General features: G+C 45.4%; 1 protein-coding gene across 4 annotated transcripts in view; it reads left to right on the top strand.

Moving 5' to 3' along the window:
- Positions 1–17,543, top strand: part of sclt1 (sodium channel and clathrin linker 1) — a 155,492-nt gene that overhangs the window by 44,804 nt on the left and 93,145 nt on the right. For 3 of the 4 annotated variants that reach the window (XR_011940101.1, XM_072495565.1, XM_072495563.1), the window contains exons 8-11: positions 4,535–4,657; positions 5,322–5,387; positions 7,322–7,392; positions 12,355–12,387. Coding sequence is in view for 3 of the 4 variants with exons in the window: in XM_072495565.1 (XP_072351666.1) it covers positions 4,535–4,657; positions 5,322–5,387; positions 7,322–7,392; positions 12,355–12,387 (293 nt within the window). In the remaining variant the exon portion in view is untranslated. The remainder of the gene's footprint in view (positions 1–4,534; positions 4,658–5,321; positions 5,388–7,321; positions 7,393–12,354; positions 12,388–17,543) is intronic. The other variant, XM_072495564.1, reaches the window with a different exon arrangement.

Genomic DNA, 17,543 nt, shown 5'->3' with positions numbered 1-17,543 from the left:
CCCATAGAGTGGTATGTCTGTTACTTGCACCCAGAGGTCTTTTAGCCACGGTTCTTTGTTCAACAGGACTGTTGCACTGTCTCCTGTGTCTAATGGTAAAATATTTTAAATGGCCATTGACTGAAATGTCGGCATTCCAAATGAGAAACTCAAGATTTTTGCTCTCACCTAAGACGCATGACTGTCTCTCTTCTGGGCTGGCAATCTCAACCTGATGGATGATCTTTGGACCTTCTGCACGTTTCAGTGTTTTTATCTTGCTCAGTTTGCCATAATGTCCAATCCTATTGCACTGAACACATTGGGCTAAAATTGCAGGGCACTGTTCTCTCCTTTGGGGGCGCTTTGCTCCACAGTATTGGCATGGCTGCTCTACTGGCCAGTTTGGGTATTGCTTTCCTAGTCTGCAGTATCCCTGTGATACAACACCATGGGTTAGTGCACGGTCGATTCCAGTCTCAGAGGCCCTGGAATCCCAACACAAGTGAAATTAACCCATTATTTTTTTTTAAATTCCTGATATCTTTGGCCCTGGCTGACGAATAATTTACAGTCACATGGTGTGTAAGTTGAAATAACATTATTGTTTATTTATAACTGAAATGGAGATGGAATATGCAGTAATTACAAAGGAATAACAACAAGCTAACCTACCTCCCCTCTTTTACTGTCCCACCCTCTACAAACACACACAAGACAGAGAAACATAGAGGCATGAAAAGGGGTAAAATAATAAGGATTACGGTAAAAATGGATGAGTCCTTGCTTTCGATGTCAAATTCTTTGCAGTATGTCTTCCCAGCATGCTGAGTGATCAATGCCACCAGTGTACAGTTGGTGATGGTCTTCTTGCAGAAACATTCATTCAGTACTAACAGGCCGTAGGATTTCCTCTGGAGAGGCACGTTAGCCTTTATTAAACTGAGCCTTCAACTCCAAGGTACACCTTTGAGTCTATTTCTCTCTTAAGACTCTTGGTCTCGCATCAAACCCAGCTTCCAGCCCAAGTTTTAATCTCAATCTTCTGCAGTTTCACTAAAATAATATCCAGCCTTACTGGACTTTTTAGAGAGTATTTGTTAGATCTTTGAGACAGAAAATTAGAGATACTTCTTCCAGCTTCTGAACCAAAAGCAAAACTGAACAACCCAGCCGTACTAGGGAGAGAGAAACATTCCGGAAAAATCAGAACCAATCACCACCGGTTACCGGCAGTTCATTGGCCGCCAGCCAAGTCAGTCCAATAGAGTCAGCACTGATGTCAGCCAATCTGCAATCACCAGCCTAGAACAACACAGCTTTCTGGACTCTGCTAGTTTGAATTAAAAGCTGTTTTGTGCAGACTGCTTTGCCTTAAAGTCACAGGTCACTAGTTCTGCTTGAGTTAAAGATACAGGTTGCCTTCAAACCACATGCCCATAAATCACCCTTAGGCCAAAATTGTAAGAGCAAAAAATAAAAGAAAGAGAAAAATGAGGGAATAAACAGGAGAATTATGTGTCTGTTTTGCTTAACCACCTGAACTGTGGGTTGGCCTCCGCAGCTAGTTTAGTTTCTCACCTTAAAATGGTTCTGTGCTGCTCAGCAAGTTCTGACTGCCTAACTATATAGGTTGTTTTTTCTCAGGTTAGATCTTCCTTTGCTTGCGTGAAGGCAGAGGGTACATCATTCCGTACTGCAACCACTATTTTGTCTCTGAGATTGGACTTTAAGTCTCCGTACTCGCAACCTTCTATCATCCTGTACAGATCATTGATGAATGAACTGACAGGTTCTCCTGGCTGCTGGACTCTCTTGCTAAATTTAGCTCTTTTGATTATTTTGTTGCTTCTTAGACTGAAATAACTGTCAAATTATTTTAGCATTTCAAATTTAACAGATGATTCATTGCTTCCCTGTCTTCTGTTAATATTGTCTACAATTGGGCCTACTGAGTAAAGCAGTGCATTAATCTGCTCTGCTTCTAACTTTTGTCTGAACCTGCTGAATGTTAGGAATCTTTTCCAAAGCTCCCATTTATGTAATTGATCTGGTTCTTAGATTTGTCTAAATTGACTTGTAAGTGTGGAATTCTGATCAAAGGTTACATGTTGGTTCTGCTTTTAAGAGGTTTCGTAATTTTAAGATGGTGCTGCCGTTCACCTGCCGGTTTGGGTGGGCTCCCGCTCGAGGGTGCTCGCGCTCAGTCTTGAAAAGGTTTTAAACAATGGCTGTTTGGATTTACCAGCTGCGGACGCCTCTGTTTCAGTGCTATGGTTTAGCGCCGCAAAAATGTTGAATCCTGTCCTTTGCTGGTCTTTGAAGCTGATTCTTTAATTGTGATTTTCCTGAGTGAATTTGTTTCCTCAAGAGTGAGCACACACACGGTTCTCTCCGGCGCCGACTCATTAATCAGGTTTTTACAACTGAGTTTTTGAATGGCAATTTCTGGTCACACCTTTACGACTTCCTTATTCCTGATTTCATTTACGCGCACTTTGTGTAATTTACACTGCATGACAGGAACCATGTTCGCACTTTTTTCTCCTTCTCTTCCCTGGGGCTTTTGGCTGGTGCTGAGTGTTGATTTGATGATCCAGGTGGGAAGAAGCTTCTGGACATGGAGGTGACACTGTGGCTCATCTTCTTGCCTATGCTCTTTTTTTAAATTAAGAAATCAGCAATCGAGGCTTTTATTTTCTCAAATGGTTATTCTAGGAGCGGAAGTGCAGCCCAAACAATTTTGAAGTCTTCACTGATGTACTATATTGCTCAGAGGTTCCCCCATCTGTCCTATTCAGGTATTGCACCACAATTTGCTGGAACATGAATGAAATGAAAATCGCTTGGTCTGCTTTCAAAGCCAGCGATTTAGCCCTGTTCTAACTAAGTCCCTTTTGACAAACATGTTCACCATTTGCGATTTCACCATTCGTGAGGTTTTGCCGGAATGTAATCCCCGCGAATGTTGGGACTTTACTGTATTTTAAATTTCTTGCTGTACCCTCGAGGGTTTAAATGATTAGCTCACATCTGCCTGGACAGCTAACTCAGCACTTTGGGATCTGAAGCTGGACTTGCAAAGGATATTCAGTGGAGTCTTCTGCTACAGTAAGGAAGTTTAAATGTCTACTCCAGCTTCCAAGCCTTTTTAAGAGTCTTTCCTTGTTATTTTCCCTCTGCTTCTGGAGATTTTCAGGCCATACCGCGTTGCTGAATTTTATTCTCAGTCTTCCAGCATATTTTAGTTTTTCTCTGCATTTTCTTGGGTTTTTCCACAAACTGTCACCACGTTGTAGGGTGTTAGATACAGTTCGGTACATCCGACGAAGTCTTCTTTGTCATGGGCCAGTTCAGATAGGGCCGAATGGCCTCCTTCTGCACTGTAAATTCTATGATTCTATATGTAGGTTAAATGTGAGTGTTTATTGAAAGGGGACTAGCTAAGAGCTGTCTCCATGCTTGCTAGTACATTTGTCTCTGTCCAACTTTAGACTGCCCCTGGGTGTGGGTTACATGCTGCCTTACATCACTGTGTGGGCAGTACTGTAGTCAATCTCACATTAATCCTATATATGCCAGACCCTTGTACTACAAACCTCTGGGTTACTAGGTCAGTACCATAGCCACTAAACTAATGTAATGTATTTATGATTGTGCACTTATCCAGTAGGAGGGCCATATATCATTAATGTAGCTCCGAGTGTGTTTTCAAATGGAAAAGACTATCATGTCCATTTTTTTCCGTAAGCGCTAAGCTAACTCATCATAGATTCATAGATTATCGTAGAATTTACAGTGCAGAAGGAGGCCATTCGGCCCATCGAGTCTGCACCGGCTCTTGGAAAGAGCACCCTACCCAAGGTCAACACCTCCACCCCATCCCCATAACCCAGTAACCCCACCCAACACTAAGGGCAATTTTGGACACTAAGCGGCAATTTATCACGTGTTTGAATACAATACAGATATTGCCACATTCACAAAGAACTAATGCCAAATATTACTTGAATTAACCACTTCTTATTTTGTGTGGTTCCTCACTCTCAATCACATTCACAGGACGATTAAAGTTCATGGTAACATTATTTGAAGATGGAATCACATGTAAAATGGATTAGCTTGCTTTACAAAGATTTCAGACTTGCGGTGTTCAATATAATTAAACGTCTAAAACTGATCTCTGTTAATCAAGTGTTTTTCTGCTTTCTGATAGTTTGGAAGACGCAATGTTGAACACTAGATCAACTCGGGGGGTGGGGGAGTTAGTTATCCTTGTGATACAGTGATGAAAGGTTTCAATTTGGAAACCTTGAATTTAGAGTGAGGGAACACATTAAAATAGTTTTACACAGGCTCAAAGAAGAGAAACATTATTATATCAAGCCTGCTATTTTGAAGTTTTAGGTAAATAAGTAAAATTAGCAAATTATCAACAAAAACAGTAAATTCCTGGATCTGAGTGAGCACAGAAATGGCAATTATGATGTGATTTCCAGTCCACAAAATGATGACATTCTGGACTTCCTTGCTGATGGATTACTTTGCATTTTAGGAAAAAGACTTGGCCTTGGAGTTATGGCAATCAGTTACACAAGCTTTTGATCGAATGAAGCAGGTGAACCAAGATCATGTGACAGAGGCTCAGAATCATGCCTTTGACCAACAACAACAGAATGTATGACATCCTTAATATTTTTATACATTTCATTCAGTTAAATAAACGTTTTCCTGATATAGAAATATTTAAAGATTTTTGACTTGTTTAAAAAAGGAATGAAGAAAGGGGCGTAATCAAATGTCCTTGCTGCGCCCTACTTGGTGACACAAGGAAGCTGTTCAATCTCACGAGATGTTGCGATCTGGATTTCGCCCTCGCTGGGTGAGATCCAGATTTACATATCTAAGTGAGGTGTCTCCCGGGTCACGAGGGTTGTCTAGAGATCAGGACGGGGGAGGGGGCGTGGGTCTCCCGGGTCACGAGGGTTGTCTAGAGATCGGGGGGGGGGGGGGAGATCTCCCAGGTCATGAGGGTTGTCTAGCGATCAGGACGGCATTTAAAAATGTCGTCCCGATCTCTTAATGCACTCGTCAAGCAGGAAATGAGGCAAGTGCGGCCTTGGCAGGGCGTTCCTGACCAAGGCTAACAACAAAGTCCTGTTTGATAGCATCGTTGTTCTCCGTGCTGCAGACGTTGAGAAACGCCCCGCTAAACACACCCAAAACAGGTCTCTGGTGTTTGGGTGTTAAATTGTACCCAAGATGTTATTAAATAGCTGTTAACTAGTGCTTGATAAATTTGTGTTTAAGCAAGTGCTTAAAGTTTGGTATTTTTGTTTCAGGAACGGTTTGCCCATTTCCAACAACTTACTCAGCAGCTTCAAGTGGCCAACCAAAAGTTAAAACTGGTAAGGCAAAACATCTGGAAAATGCTCACGCAAGCCGATATTCAGTTTTTCTGAAGAAGTCAAATGGATTCAAAGCGTTATCTCTTTTTTTTCCCTCTCTATAGACACTGCCAGTCCTGAGTTTTTTCCCAGTATTTTCTTTTTTTATTTCTGTTTCATATATTAAAACTCTAAGGGAAATAATTCTGGAAAATGTTTTGGTTCTCATAAATTTTTAGTTGATAAATTGTATTTCAAGAATTTGAGAGTCACCGGCCAATTTAATAGCTTTAGTGCTAATATTTCTTGATCCAAAGTTCAAACTCGCCCGAGTATAAATACTGGGCAGGATTTCTGGCCCTGCCGTGGTGGCTTCCCCCGCTGCTGTGGATGCGATGAGCCAGCCAAAAGTCCATTATCTCTCAGTCAAAAGTAGATATGGTCTGAAGTACTCAATATCAATATTATTGGATATTTGAACTGATTTCCTATGTAGTGATGGTACAATGTTGCAAATGCTGTTAAAAGTTGCGTAATCTTTTGATATTAAGAAAATGAAGATCTCTTAAATTTTAAAATTGCTTTAGTGCCGCTTTTGTTACTGCTTAATTCTGATGACCAGGGCTGTGATTGGCAGCCGCATTAACTGTGGTCACAAATCCCATAATGGCCATTAAATTTTGCGAGAGGCCAAAAACGGGATTTGCGCCAGAGAGATCTCAGAATGAAATCCCCGCCCTCCCACTGATGATATAATCAGGTTCACGCCCAGTAAGGGCATAAGCCTGATTTGCATAGATTAACATTACATTCGCGAGTTTGATGCCACTACTTCCGCCCTGGTCGTAACTTCCCACCCAGCCGGCGTGACATCATGCACCCGGTCCCCACCGGTTTTCAAAAATGAAAACCAGTCGAGATGACTATGGCGGGGTCGTGCAGGTAGATATAGTTCCCAGGTGGTGAGGGACGTGCCCGGGCATTGCCCCTGGTATTCTGGCATTGTCAAGGGACACTGACAGTTGGCCCACTGGAGAATTCATTGCAGAGGTTCCCCTTATCCGTGGGGGGTGTTTAGGATTTTCCCTTCTGCAAGTCGGGGTGGTTTCCCCCTTATACATGGAGTTTCCCTATGTCCGTGTAGGGTCACTATGCCCGTGCCATGGATCGGCGACCGCGGCGGGGGGGGGGGGGGGGCGGGGGGTGCTTTTTATTTAAATCGGAGATCAGGGTGCCCTTTAAAAACGGCGACCCGACTTGGCATTCCCACCGTTGTCGGCTTTCTAAGGTTGTGCCCCTCCAGTTGACTGTGTAGATTCTCACTTCCCCTTTGAAATTGCACAGAGTGCTGTGCAGTGTGGCGGGAAATGGCAGCTGTGCAGCCTGTGAGCTTCTCACTGCTTTTCTCAACTGAGTCAACACTCTGCATTTTTGGGAAAGACTCTGGAACATATTTTTGCTACACCTATAAACACTGCATTCTCCATTTTTAAAATGAAGTACAATTTGTTCTTTAAATGCAAGGCAATCGTGCCTTTTCCTAAACCTGTTGCAGGCTATTATTCCATTACGGGGAGGCAGTGGCAGGGTGGTATTGTCGCTGGACTAGTAATCCAGAGACTCTGGGTGATGTTCTGGGGATTCGGGTTCGAATGGCAGATAGTGAAATTTGAATTCAATAAAAGTCTGGAATTTAAGGCTAATAATGATCATGAAACCATTGTTGTAAACACTCATCTGGTTTACTGATATCCTTTAGGGAAGGAAATCTGACGTCCTTACCTGATCTGGCGTACAAGTCACTCCAGATCCACAGTAACGTGATTGACTCCGAAATGTCCTCCAGGATGGGCAATAAATGCTGGGGCCCAGCCAGCAATGTCCACCTCACATGAACAAATTTTTTTTTAAAACTGTGAACCTGGACACATAGCTTTTTCTTCTCCCTGTTTCAGACTAATCAGCAGCTTATGAATGCAGTGACTGAGCAAAATTCAGAACTGGAGCAGCATCGCAAAGAGTTGAGGTGTGTATAATCGTACTGTGTTTCATCACATTCAAAGTCAAGTACATATATTTCATAACAAGAAAATACAACGGTGAATAGATAACCAGTATTCAAAACCCACTGCGATCATTACAAGTAACAGAAATCTGAAATAAAAGAAAATGCTCGAACTGCATACAGTGTAACATATTGAACTTTCAGGGATCATTGCAATCATTAACCTCTCTTGCTTACAGAGGCTGATGGGCAGTCATTTTTGTTTTATTTTAAATATAAGCCTGTATGTTAAACCTCCATTTCTGTAGCTTCCAAGAATTTCTGAAGACCTTTTCTCAGAATTGTGCTGCAATACATTGGTTTCCATGTGAATTTTACCTTTTTTCCACACTGGAGGCATTATTCTGCAACTTGGAAAGTTTTGTTTTGACAAAATAACACCATGAAACTGAGATTTGCATTGGTCACGTGTCTGTCTGTTGGGGCTAAGGTTAAAGGTTTCCAACAACTGCTTCCTGTTTTGGGGTTGGGAGAGGGAGAATGACCAATTTGCTGCATAAACTGGTAAACTGATCCAATTATATTCAGGCAACTAAATGAATGCAGGCCTAGAGGTTTGTTCTCACAGTGGGGGTTCCACTAATGGGTCCAAAAGTGGGGAGTGACCCATCTTTGGGCCTTCTACAGAACCCGGAGCTCCTTTTTGCAGGGATCTAGGAAACTAATTGGCTGCCGTCGGGGCTGCAATCCCTATTGTGAATGTCTGTCCACCCTCGCAGGAGTTGTCGGCCAATTGGAGGGCTGGCAACTCAGCAGTCTCAGTAACACTAAAAGGAGTGGCAGTCACTGCTGGGACTGCACCTGGAAAAAGCATATGTCTTGGAAGGCTGTTGCACTCCCAACCAGGTAAGTGGAGTCTGGGAGTGTGCGAGGGCAAGTCAGTCATGTCCCGATCAACTAGAGGGAGGTGGGAGAGACGGTGAGGGCTGGAGGCTGGAATAACTCCTCCATGGGCCAAAAGTTGCCCTCTGAATCCATCAGGAGGTATCGGGGTATAAATGTAGGTTCCTTGCATGGCAAAGGTCCCACCTGCCTCTGGTAAGTGGCTCAATTGGCCTCTGGGAGGGAGGGCCGTCTGCTGCCTTCTCCACTGCTGGCAAGATGGCATGCTAGTGGGACCATGGACACTCCACCCCTGCCTTCCCTCAACATTGTTTGCTGCTCAATCACCAGGAAGACTGGTAAAATTTAGCCTGCAGTCTTCCCAAACCCTGGGCACTAAGTTACAAGCCCTGAAGTGGTGGACTTGTATGCTTGGGGCGGGGGGGTGGGGGGCTACAGTACAGTCTTCTCCTCAAATGAAAACTTCTGTATGGTCCTTTGTTCGTGTTAGGTTACTGTGTAAGATGGGCATTTAAAGTTTGAATAAATGCTTTTTATTCAATCGACGTTAATTCTGGTCTATATTTGATAAGTACGTAGGAAACAATAAGCTAACAAATGTACCTTTTTGTATCAAATGCCAGCCTTTGCCACACACTTGGTGATTTCTAGGCCGAATTATAATTAAATTGACTGATGGAACAGACGCAACGGGTTGAATGGCCTCCTTGTGTCCATATGCTCTTAAAGGAAAGAAATGTGAAGCACTTGTGAAATGCAAAGAAATATTATAGTTGATGAGATCTAGAATGTATGTTTTTTAAATTGTAGCAAAACAGAAGTTTACCTCCATAAACAACGTTTGTGCCCATTGTAACTCCATCTACTATCCACAACAATCATCTTTGATAGTTTGATGTATCCAGACATGAGCAATATCATAAAAAACACCTGTTATTTGCATGAATCCTGTCATTAGCAATTCAAATCAGTAAAGCAAGCTGATCTAGGTTCAGAAGTTACCACCTGCTTCTTTAATTAAAAATGAAACAAGATAGAATTCAAAATCTACGCTAATACTGGATGAGGTTGTGACATGTTCTGCTCACACCCTTCCAACTCTATCAGTATTAATAAGATATCATTAAAAAATAAAATTTTACAAGAATTTACTTGGATTGATAAAGTATTTTTGTCATTTTCTTGGCATGCCCCAAAGGGCTTTACCAGCAACTGTAGGCTAATGTGGCACCTAATACATGCAGTGAAGTCCCACAGTTGTAACTGAGATGAATAATCAGGCAACCTTTTGTCCAATGGTTTTTGGTCGAAGGAAGAACATTGGGCAAACTGCTCTTCTGACAGAGATCATTAACGTCCACCTGAGCAGGGTTTTGGTTTAACATCTCATCCAACTAACAGCACATCAACAATGCAATCCCATTATACTTGGGGACAGGTTCACTGTCTCGCGGTGCCACAAGCCCGAACTGCGATCTGGTGGAGAATCAGGCGTCCAGCCAAAGTAGAGTTCTGTGCCCGATGGCGATGTGGGCACCATGCTCCAGTCCCTCGCTTGTGACGATAACGAGGTTTGCGCCCTGGACCGACGGCGGCATGCAAAACCGCCATTCGCATGCATTTAAATGTGATTGGCGGATTGGACACAGATTGGAAACCACCCTTCCACGATGCTCCGCTCCTCTCGGGTGTGAATTACTACAAGTATTTACAAACGTGGACTTGGTGTCATGGCTGCGGAAGGGGAGCGGGGGGCTAACAAAACACTGAAAAATGGTTGAAAACTGTCGGGCTTGCTGGGGGGTGGCTGCCGGGCTAGAGGCAGTAGCAGATAGTGACTTGGTGCTATGTCCATGAACTTGGTGTGTCCCCTCGGGATCGGGGTGGTCTGGCTCAGACTACCATTGCTGCAGTCTGTCTTTTAAACGCATCCCTTTGGTGCTACTCACAGGCTCCTGACTGCTCACACTGCCTGTGTCCTTTAAAAGCTCAGAAGGCCTCTGGTCATCTGGGAGCCTATCCAGGTTGCCCCTCTGGGCACACGCATACCCCAGCTGTTATCAAGGGCCAAGCTTAATCAGAAGCGCACCAGGTGTTGGCACTCAGAAGTGCGTCCCATGTCACAAAGGTGCCAGCCTGACACTGTCAGGTTGCCCAGGCAGCACTGCCAGGTGCCAAGCTGGCATTTTGTGTGCGGGTGCAATCGGGCCAGGGTGCTCTGCATTGGTTTCGGGGGGGGGGGGTGGCTGCTGGAGACCCTCGGTTGGGGTGGGGTGTCGGGGGTCACATCAGCTACTTCAGAGGTGCCATTCTGACCTCTTGCTATGCTGAGGAGTTACGCCGAATGGAGCTCCTCGGTGCAGAAAACTGGGCTATGTGTGGCCGTGCGTTCCCCGCGAAGTGCCCTTATTTAATGCGAGTGGTGTTGTATAGCCATATGTTTCTCGGCGCTGAGAGCACCAGGAAGCACGTGGCTAAACGCGCTTCCTATGGGACTTTGTTCCCGTTTAGTTGAATTGTGCCCACAGTCTCCCAAAAGGAGAATTTTGCCTTGCTCTAAACTGACACTGCAGTTTATGTACCGCAATATCCCGCCAGCGTGAACAGCTGGTAGATTGCATCACTGGGCAGCTGAACTGACTGGCCAGACCTGCTCCTCCGAGATCGGGCTGCCGTTTTGAAAAGGTTTCAGATCTCTTAAGTCTGAGATTGCAGGTCCCCCACCCCACTCCCAAACATGAGCATTACCCCACACCTCTCTTCCAACCTCCCCTTCCAGGTCTCCCATACTTCACCTCCTCAACCTTCCAGGGGCCCCTTCATACCTGCCCTGTATTACCCGCCCCCCCCCCCCCCCCAAACCTCCGTTCATGGGCATTGCCCCCCTCAGCCAGTGCCACCTGGGCATCCTGGTAGTTCTGCTGCCGGCTTTGCAGTGTCACCCGGGCACCTTGGCAGTGACCAGGGGCCTCCGATGGCCTGGGAGACTCCAGGGGGCTGTTTCAGCTGGTGCACATTCGTGTGGACCAGTACTAAATGTCGCCCATATGGGACTCACGGGGGAGACCGTTTGATGCCGGGAGGCCGGTAGATCTCGGGTGTCTATGCCCAGTAGGTTTAAAACCTAGTTAGGCGTGTGGGGCTTGGATACGCCCATTGTGGGCAAGATCCTGATCACGCCACCTCGCAAGATCTGGGTTGATTTCGTGAGATGGACTGACTGCCGGGAAGCCAGTGGGAGGCTTCTCCCGGCATGTACCAGCCACGTCGCACTCTCGTTCGGGTGCGACGAGGCTGGTAGATCACACCCCTTATCTGTCTTAACTGAACAACCCTTTATTTTTGAACAGTGGCCCCCAGTTCTAGATTCTCTGACAAGAGGAAACCTCTCCCTATCCACCCTGTCAACACTTCTCAGGATCTTAAAGGTTTTGATCAAGTCACTGCTTACTCTTCTAAACTCTAGTAGATACAAACCTAATCTCTCCAATATTTCCTTCTAAGACAACCCACCCATTCCTGTTATCGCGACCAAACATAAACTGGATTACTAGCAGCTGGATAGAGTAATCAGCCGATGATATGACAGCAGCACAGCCAGTGCAGGATGAGCCAGAAAATGTCCAGTGCAGGAGCAAATACTCCAAGGAAGTGGAATGTCTGATCTAAGCCTAATGCTAACAACTGTCTTGCAGGATTCCATTCGTTAATTGTCCTGAAGAGTAAGAAGAGACTTTCTGAAGGCCAGTAAAGAGCGATGGCATTACTCACCAGTTAAACTGGCAGCATGTAATCACCAGCCATTCTATCAGACCAGTATATGTTCTCTCTTGAAGAAAGGAATTCAGACTGGAGAACATGGTAGAGGGACATATATTTTAGATTTTCTTGCTTCATCAGTTGTTTGCAATCTATGGCAACTTAGATAGCTTTTCTTATGCACTTTTTCTTCACAAAATCATCAATCACATCATCATAGGTAAAATCTTGTAAAGATGCATTTTTAATTGTTTTGCTGAACTTTGCCAAATGTTCCTGACTCATCGTACTTCACAAATTTTTTTGCTCTTTTCAATGCAGAGAAAGAAAGTTCACCGGAAGCATTTGTGACAGGTATTGTTAGAAAGACCAACAGAATGGTTTCCTCATTTGGAAAGGTTGCCTGCGAACTATCACGTACAAGCCTATACAAACCAGCTGGTGAACTCGAAGCACAGGGCCCATCCCATCATTATCGATGAAATTTTTAAAATATATATATTTTTATTGACCATATTTTCTTCATTTTCGCCATACAAAAAAGAAACAAAAACAGAACAACCCCAACAATATAAAACTGACAATACAGACTCGGAGAACAAAAAGGAAGGCAATCCCCCCCCCCCTCTTTCCCCCCCCTCTTTCCCTCCCCTTAACATTCAACATAATAAACAAATCCCAAGAATTGTAGAACCCCTCCTTCACCCTCCCCTCGGCTCAAACTTCGCCTTCTTCAGGGTCAAGAAGTCCAGCAGGTCCCCCCGCTACGCCGAGGCACAGAGAGGAGAGGCCGACTGCCACCCCAACATGACCCGCCAATGGGCGATCAGCGAGGCGAAGGCTAAAACGTCTACCCCTGCACCTGCCTGCACACAGGCTGGTCTGACACCCTGAAATGGCTTCTAGAGGACCGGGCTCCACATCTGTATGCAAAACCCCCGATATAGTGCTAAATACCTTCCGCCAATACCTTTGCAGCTTCGGGCAGGACCAAAACTTTGCGGGGCCCCTCCCACATCGCTCATGGACACCCTCCACCCCCTCAAACAGCCTACTCAGCTTTGATTTTGGAAGGTGCACCCTACGCACGACCTTCAATTGCATCAGCCCCAATCTCGCACACGAGGTTGAGGCGTGCACTCTTCGCAGCGCTTCACACCACATCCCTCTTCCATCGCCCCCCCCCCCCCAACTCTTCCTCCCACTTCGCATTAATGCCCTCCATGGGCACCCTATTTTCCTCCAGGATCCTTTCATAAGGATTCAACCCCCTTCTCCAACCCCCCCTGCTGACAGCACCGCTTCCAGCTGTTGCTCTTTATGATATGATGTTATGTCCCAAAAGCATCGCCAATACGGTGGGTATTCCTATTTATCTTGGTGAACCATAAGCCTTGCCTTATGTCGGTCAAATAACCACACAACCAGTTAGTTAGTTCAAAAGATGGTTTATTTACATACACAAGGGTTACTTCAACATGCAAACACACTATCTACTACGAGTTAAACTACACCTATCAGCTATAATAACCTATGCTTAATTTCAGGGCGACCGGCACTGTGCAAATAGATAAGGCCTATATCTTGATTTCACATGGCTGGTTCAAGGAGTGGCTCTGTCTCTGCTGGGCTCATCTGTCAGGTAGCGATCGTTGGTCTTGAACTTGGCTGCCTGGTCGTTATGCTGCGATTGGTGTGGGCACAGGCCGATCCCATAAGAGGCTGGCACAGGCCGGGTCCAAAAGAGATAGAACACATAGCTGTGTCCTCTTTTATCCCTCTGGGATTTCGCACTTTTTGGGGCGGTCCTTAACTTTGGACCCAATAGTTTGACGGGGCTCTTGATCACTGCTTTCGATTTCGGCCAATAAAGGGGCGGGTGCCTTGGGAGCTGGGCAGGTCCTTAGCAGTCATTGACCTTGGCAGTTGGGCTCTGAGTCAAGGGAATGGCGCCAATCAGTCTTTGGGAATCGGTTTCTTGAGTGGAGTCGTCCTATTGTTCCGGGGAAATAGGCCATTAGAATGCAAACAAGCGAGGGGGGGGGGAGGGGTTCGATCAGGCCTAGCTATCCGTGTTTCAAAATGCACACAAGCTCTGTATCAGTCTGAGTCCTGGGTTGGCCATAATTCCCATGGTCCTTTGCAGGTGGCCATCTCAGATGCCTACATCCCATCCTCTTGATCCTGAACGCGAAGCGTGGTGGATCACACTATTGATCCCTGTTCATCCTTGGTGGACCGGTCACCCTTGATCAAGGCAAGGTTCAACTCTACTCTATCCTATGTTTTGGGGCATTTACCTAATATTTCGTTAATACATTCATAAATTAATTCCTCTCTAACGGTCACTATAAAACATTTAATTTATCTGCACAGTTGATCTCTAGCTAACACTATCTGAGCTACTCTCATGCTGCTGGTGCATATCAAAGAACTTATGTACGGTACAAAATTTAAAACAGCAGCATCACATACTTAATCCTAATAAAGTTAAAGAGGTACATGGTTGATTCTTAGCAGCAATTAATACATGCGTTCAATTTTGTTGAATTCCAAAATAGGGGGCCCGGACTGTATATACCGGGGAGCGGGAGGCTTTTGCTACGCCATTTACGGAGATGAAGTGTCTGAATGACACTGCAGATTATTGCAATTACTCGAAGGGCTTCTACTGTGTATGAAAGGGGGTTCCATTTGGCAATGTTTTCGCACCAAGTGGGGGTTTCGGTGTCTGTCGTGTCCGGGCTAGGGGTGTCCTGTCGTGTGGTAGTGATTGGGCCTGGTGTGGTGTACATTAAAATAGTCCATTGCGCGCGAGGTTACAGAAGTCCAGCGATGATCCAAACGCATGTCAGCAGTCCTTGCTTTATCCTGTCTCTTCTGTTTTCCGTGTAATCCTGGGGGTGCAAGCAGAGTATCTGTTATTATCTTTGGTTAATATCTTGTTTTATTAGTCTTTCTCTCCTTACTCCAATTACCCGTTATGATTGTCACCATGTGTGACTCCCTCATTTTTTTGTTTTGAAATACCATTTTGAGAGACATGGAATGCAAATTGTTAACGTACAGAGCCTCTCGCAGCTTGTGGTTGATGCGGGGAGTGGTATGACAATTTCCTCGACCAGTCTTTTCCTAAATCACAACCATGGGAGGTTGAGGCTTATCTTAACCAGCTGAATTTCAGGGTGGCCAGTTTTATATATTTGTTAGCCGCAGTCACATTTGGCCTGGGGTGTAACTAGCATATCGGTGTAGTGTGACCGAAGAAGAGTGGAAGGAGGAGAGAAACAAAATGAAGTGGCATTGCTGAGGTGTCCCTGCCATGAGACGTGATGGGAAAGCGCTCACAGTTTGCATGGGGCAGCTGGGACCTGGTAGCTGCTGTGGGTGGTGTTCTCTTTCGTATCTGGGGGCTAGTCTAGCTGGTGGTGGGGTCTCCTGCAACCTCGGGCGAAGTGTCCTGACCGCCCACAGTTGTAACATGACCCCCCGGGGCATGTCAGGTGGAGCAGGCTCAGGTGTATTGCTCCCTTGGGTATGGTTCCCTGGGATATTGGACTTCTCTACCCTCGTTTATCCATGCGGGTCCTTGGTTAGTTCTAACTGGGTGCATATTTGCTTCTATCTCGTCCTGATATGTCTGTCGGTGTAGGGATTGTTCCTATGCTCTGGAAAGTCGTTTTAATACCCACACTTCATTCTGTGTGGGGTCATAATTCACACAAGCCTTTTGACCTGCTTCTGTGGCATGCGAGACTAAGGTGCGGGACCATTTAGTGGTGTCGTCCTCACTTAGGTGTACGTGGTTCATTTGTCCGTAGACTGCCATGAAATGAATCCATAGGCGACCAGCAAATGCGGTCGGATGCTCTCCCTTTTGCCTACAATGATTTAAACCCTCGACTGGATCTCCTTTGTTATACCCGATTGCGTCTAAAATGGCCGTTTTCATTTCCTGTAGGGTTCCTCCTGCTACATTTTGGGGTTCAGGCAAAGCTGATCTTACGGACTGGCTAAGGCTCATAACTGAGTTTGACTTCCTCTCTCTCGTCTAGGCCGCACATAACATTTTGTTGGCGCACTTCCTCAACGAAGCTGTGCGGGTCTGCGGTGGGCTGGAATGGACTAATTTTCATGCAAGCCTCTCTCAACTGGGTTATGGATAGTGGGGTGGTGTAAACGATATCAGGCTCATCCTGATCTGATGACTTGCGCTGTGTGGTGACCGGATTCATGGGAGTCGAATTGTGAGTGGGGTGTCTGCTGCCTGTGCAGTCGGTGGTGCGGGTGCTTTCCTTTTCGGGGCGTTGGGGGCTCGATTTTGACTTCCCATGTCCTATACATATCTTTGGGCGCTTTCGTTTAATTCTTGCCAATCGGGGGCATCTTCCTCATCTAAATTCTAGCCAAAAGTATACCTAAAGCCATTCTGCACTGAAAGCAGTGACTGTAATTTCAGTATCCTTTGCTGACATTTCGCATGGTCGACTGTACTCTGTCTCTGTTCCTTCGTGGAGCTATGGAGCGTATTGACTCATTAACTGTGCTACCTGCTGTTCTGTCTCTTCTCTTACCAGGACTGCGCGCTGTGTATCTTGGTAGGCTTTATCGTACTGGGTCTGAAAGCTGCTAAGGGGAACTAAACAAGATTGGTGTGCACATTTCATATCAGCCATCTTCTCTTTAGCTGCTAACTGTTCCCGAAGTTGCTCAATTATCCTTTCGCTTTCACTACTGTTTCCCTTCTTTCTCAACTAACTGCCTACCTCTTCACGACCTCTTCTGTGCCTAACAGGACACTATTGTCATCGGCTTTCGGACCTTTGCTACATTTTTCTTATGGAACTCACTTACGTTGTCCCACCAAGTTTGTCCTATGTTTCCTGGACCTGACTCGCCACTTGCACAAAAATTGGACCAAAGGGGCCATTCTTTCCCCTTTTCATACTTCCTCAACTCCTCCTCCCATATGGGGCTTTGCTCTGCTCTGCTCTGTTGCTCGCTGTGACCTCGGGTTCCTGTGGGTTCATTAAACGTTCCATCGCTTTAGTGGCCATTGCTTCTAATATCTCTTTTGCTCTACCTCTAATATCTCTTGCTCTACTTTTAACTTCTCTTTCCCTACCTTTAATTTGGGACAGGGGAATAAGGCGGCGATTCGAACAGCGGTATGGCCTGAGCTACTTTCCGGTTCACAATTCCCTCGACAGTTTTACACCATGCTAACGAGTTTACCTTACTTTCCCTGTTAGGTACGCATGCAGGTTAGTACACATTTCCGAAATTCGGTTATTTGGTCGATATGGGCTCTTTCTCTTTCACGCAATTGGATTTAAAGTTTGTGGGTTCTCTCGGAGTGGCAAAGTCACTTCTAATCGAGTCACGTCAGAGTTCGCCAATAATGTTGCTCTTTATGATATGATGTTATGTCCCAACAGCGTCGCCAATACTGTGGTATTCCTATTTATCTTAGTGAACCACAAGCCTTCCCTTATATCGGTCAAATGACC

The sequence above is a fragment of the Scyliorhinus torazame genome, chromosome 3 (assembly GCF_047496885.1).
Source record: "Scyliorhinus torazame isolate Kashiwa2021f chromosome 3, sScyTor2.1, whole genome shotgun sequence".
Taxonomy (NCBI): Eukaryota; Metazoa; Chordata; class Chondrichthyes; order Carcharhiniformes; family Scyliorhinidae; genus Scyliorhinus; species Scyliorhinus torazame.
This window is presented reverse-complemented; position numbering and strand designations above follow the sequence as displayed.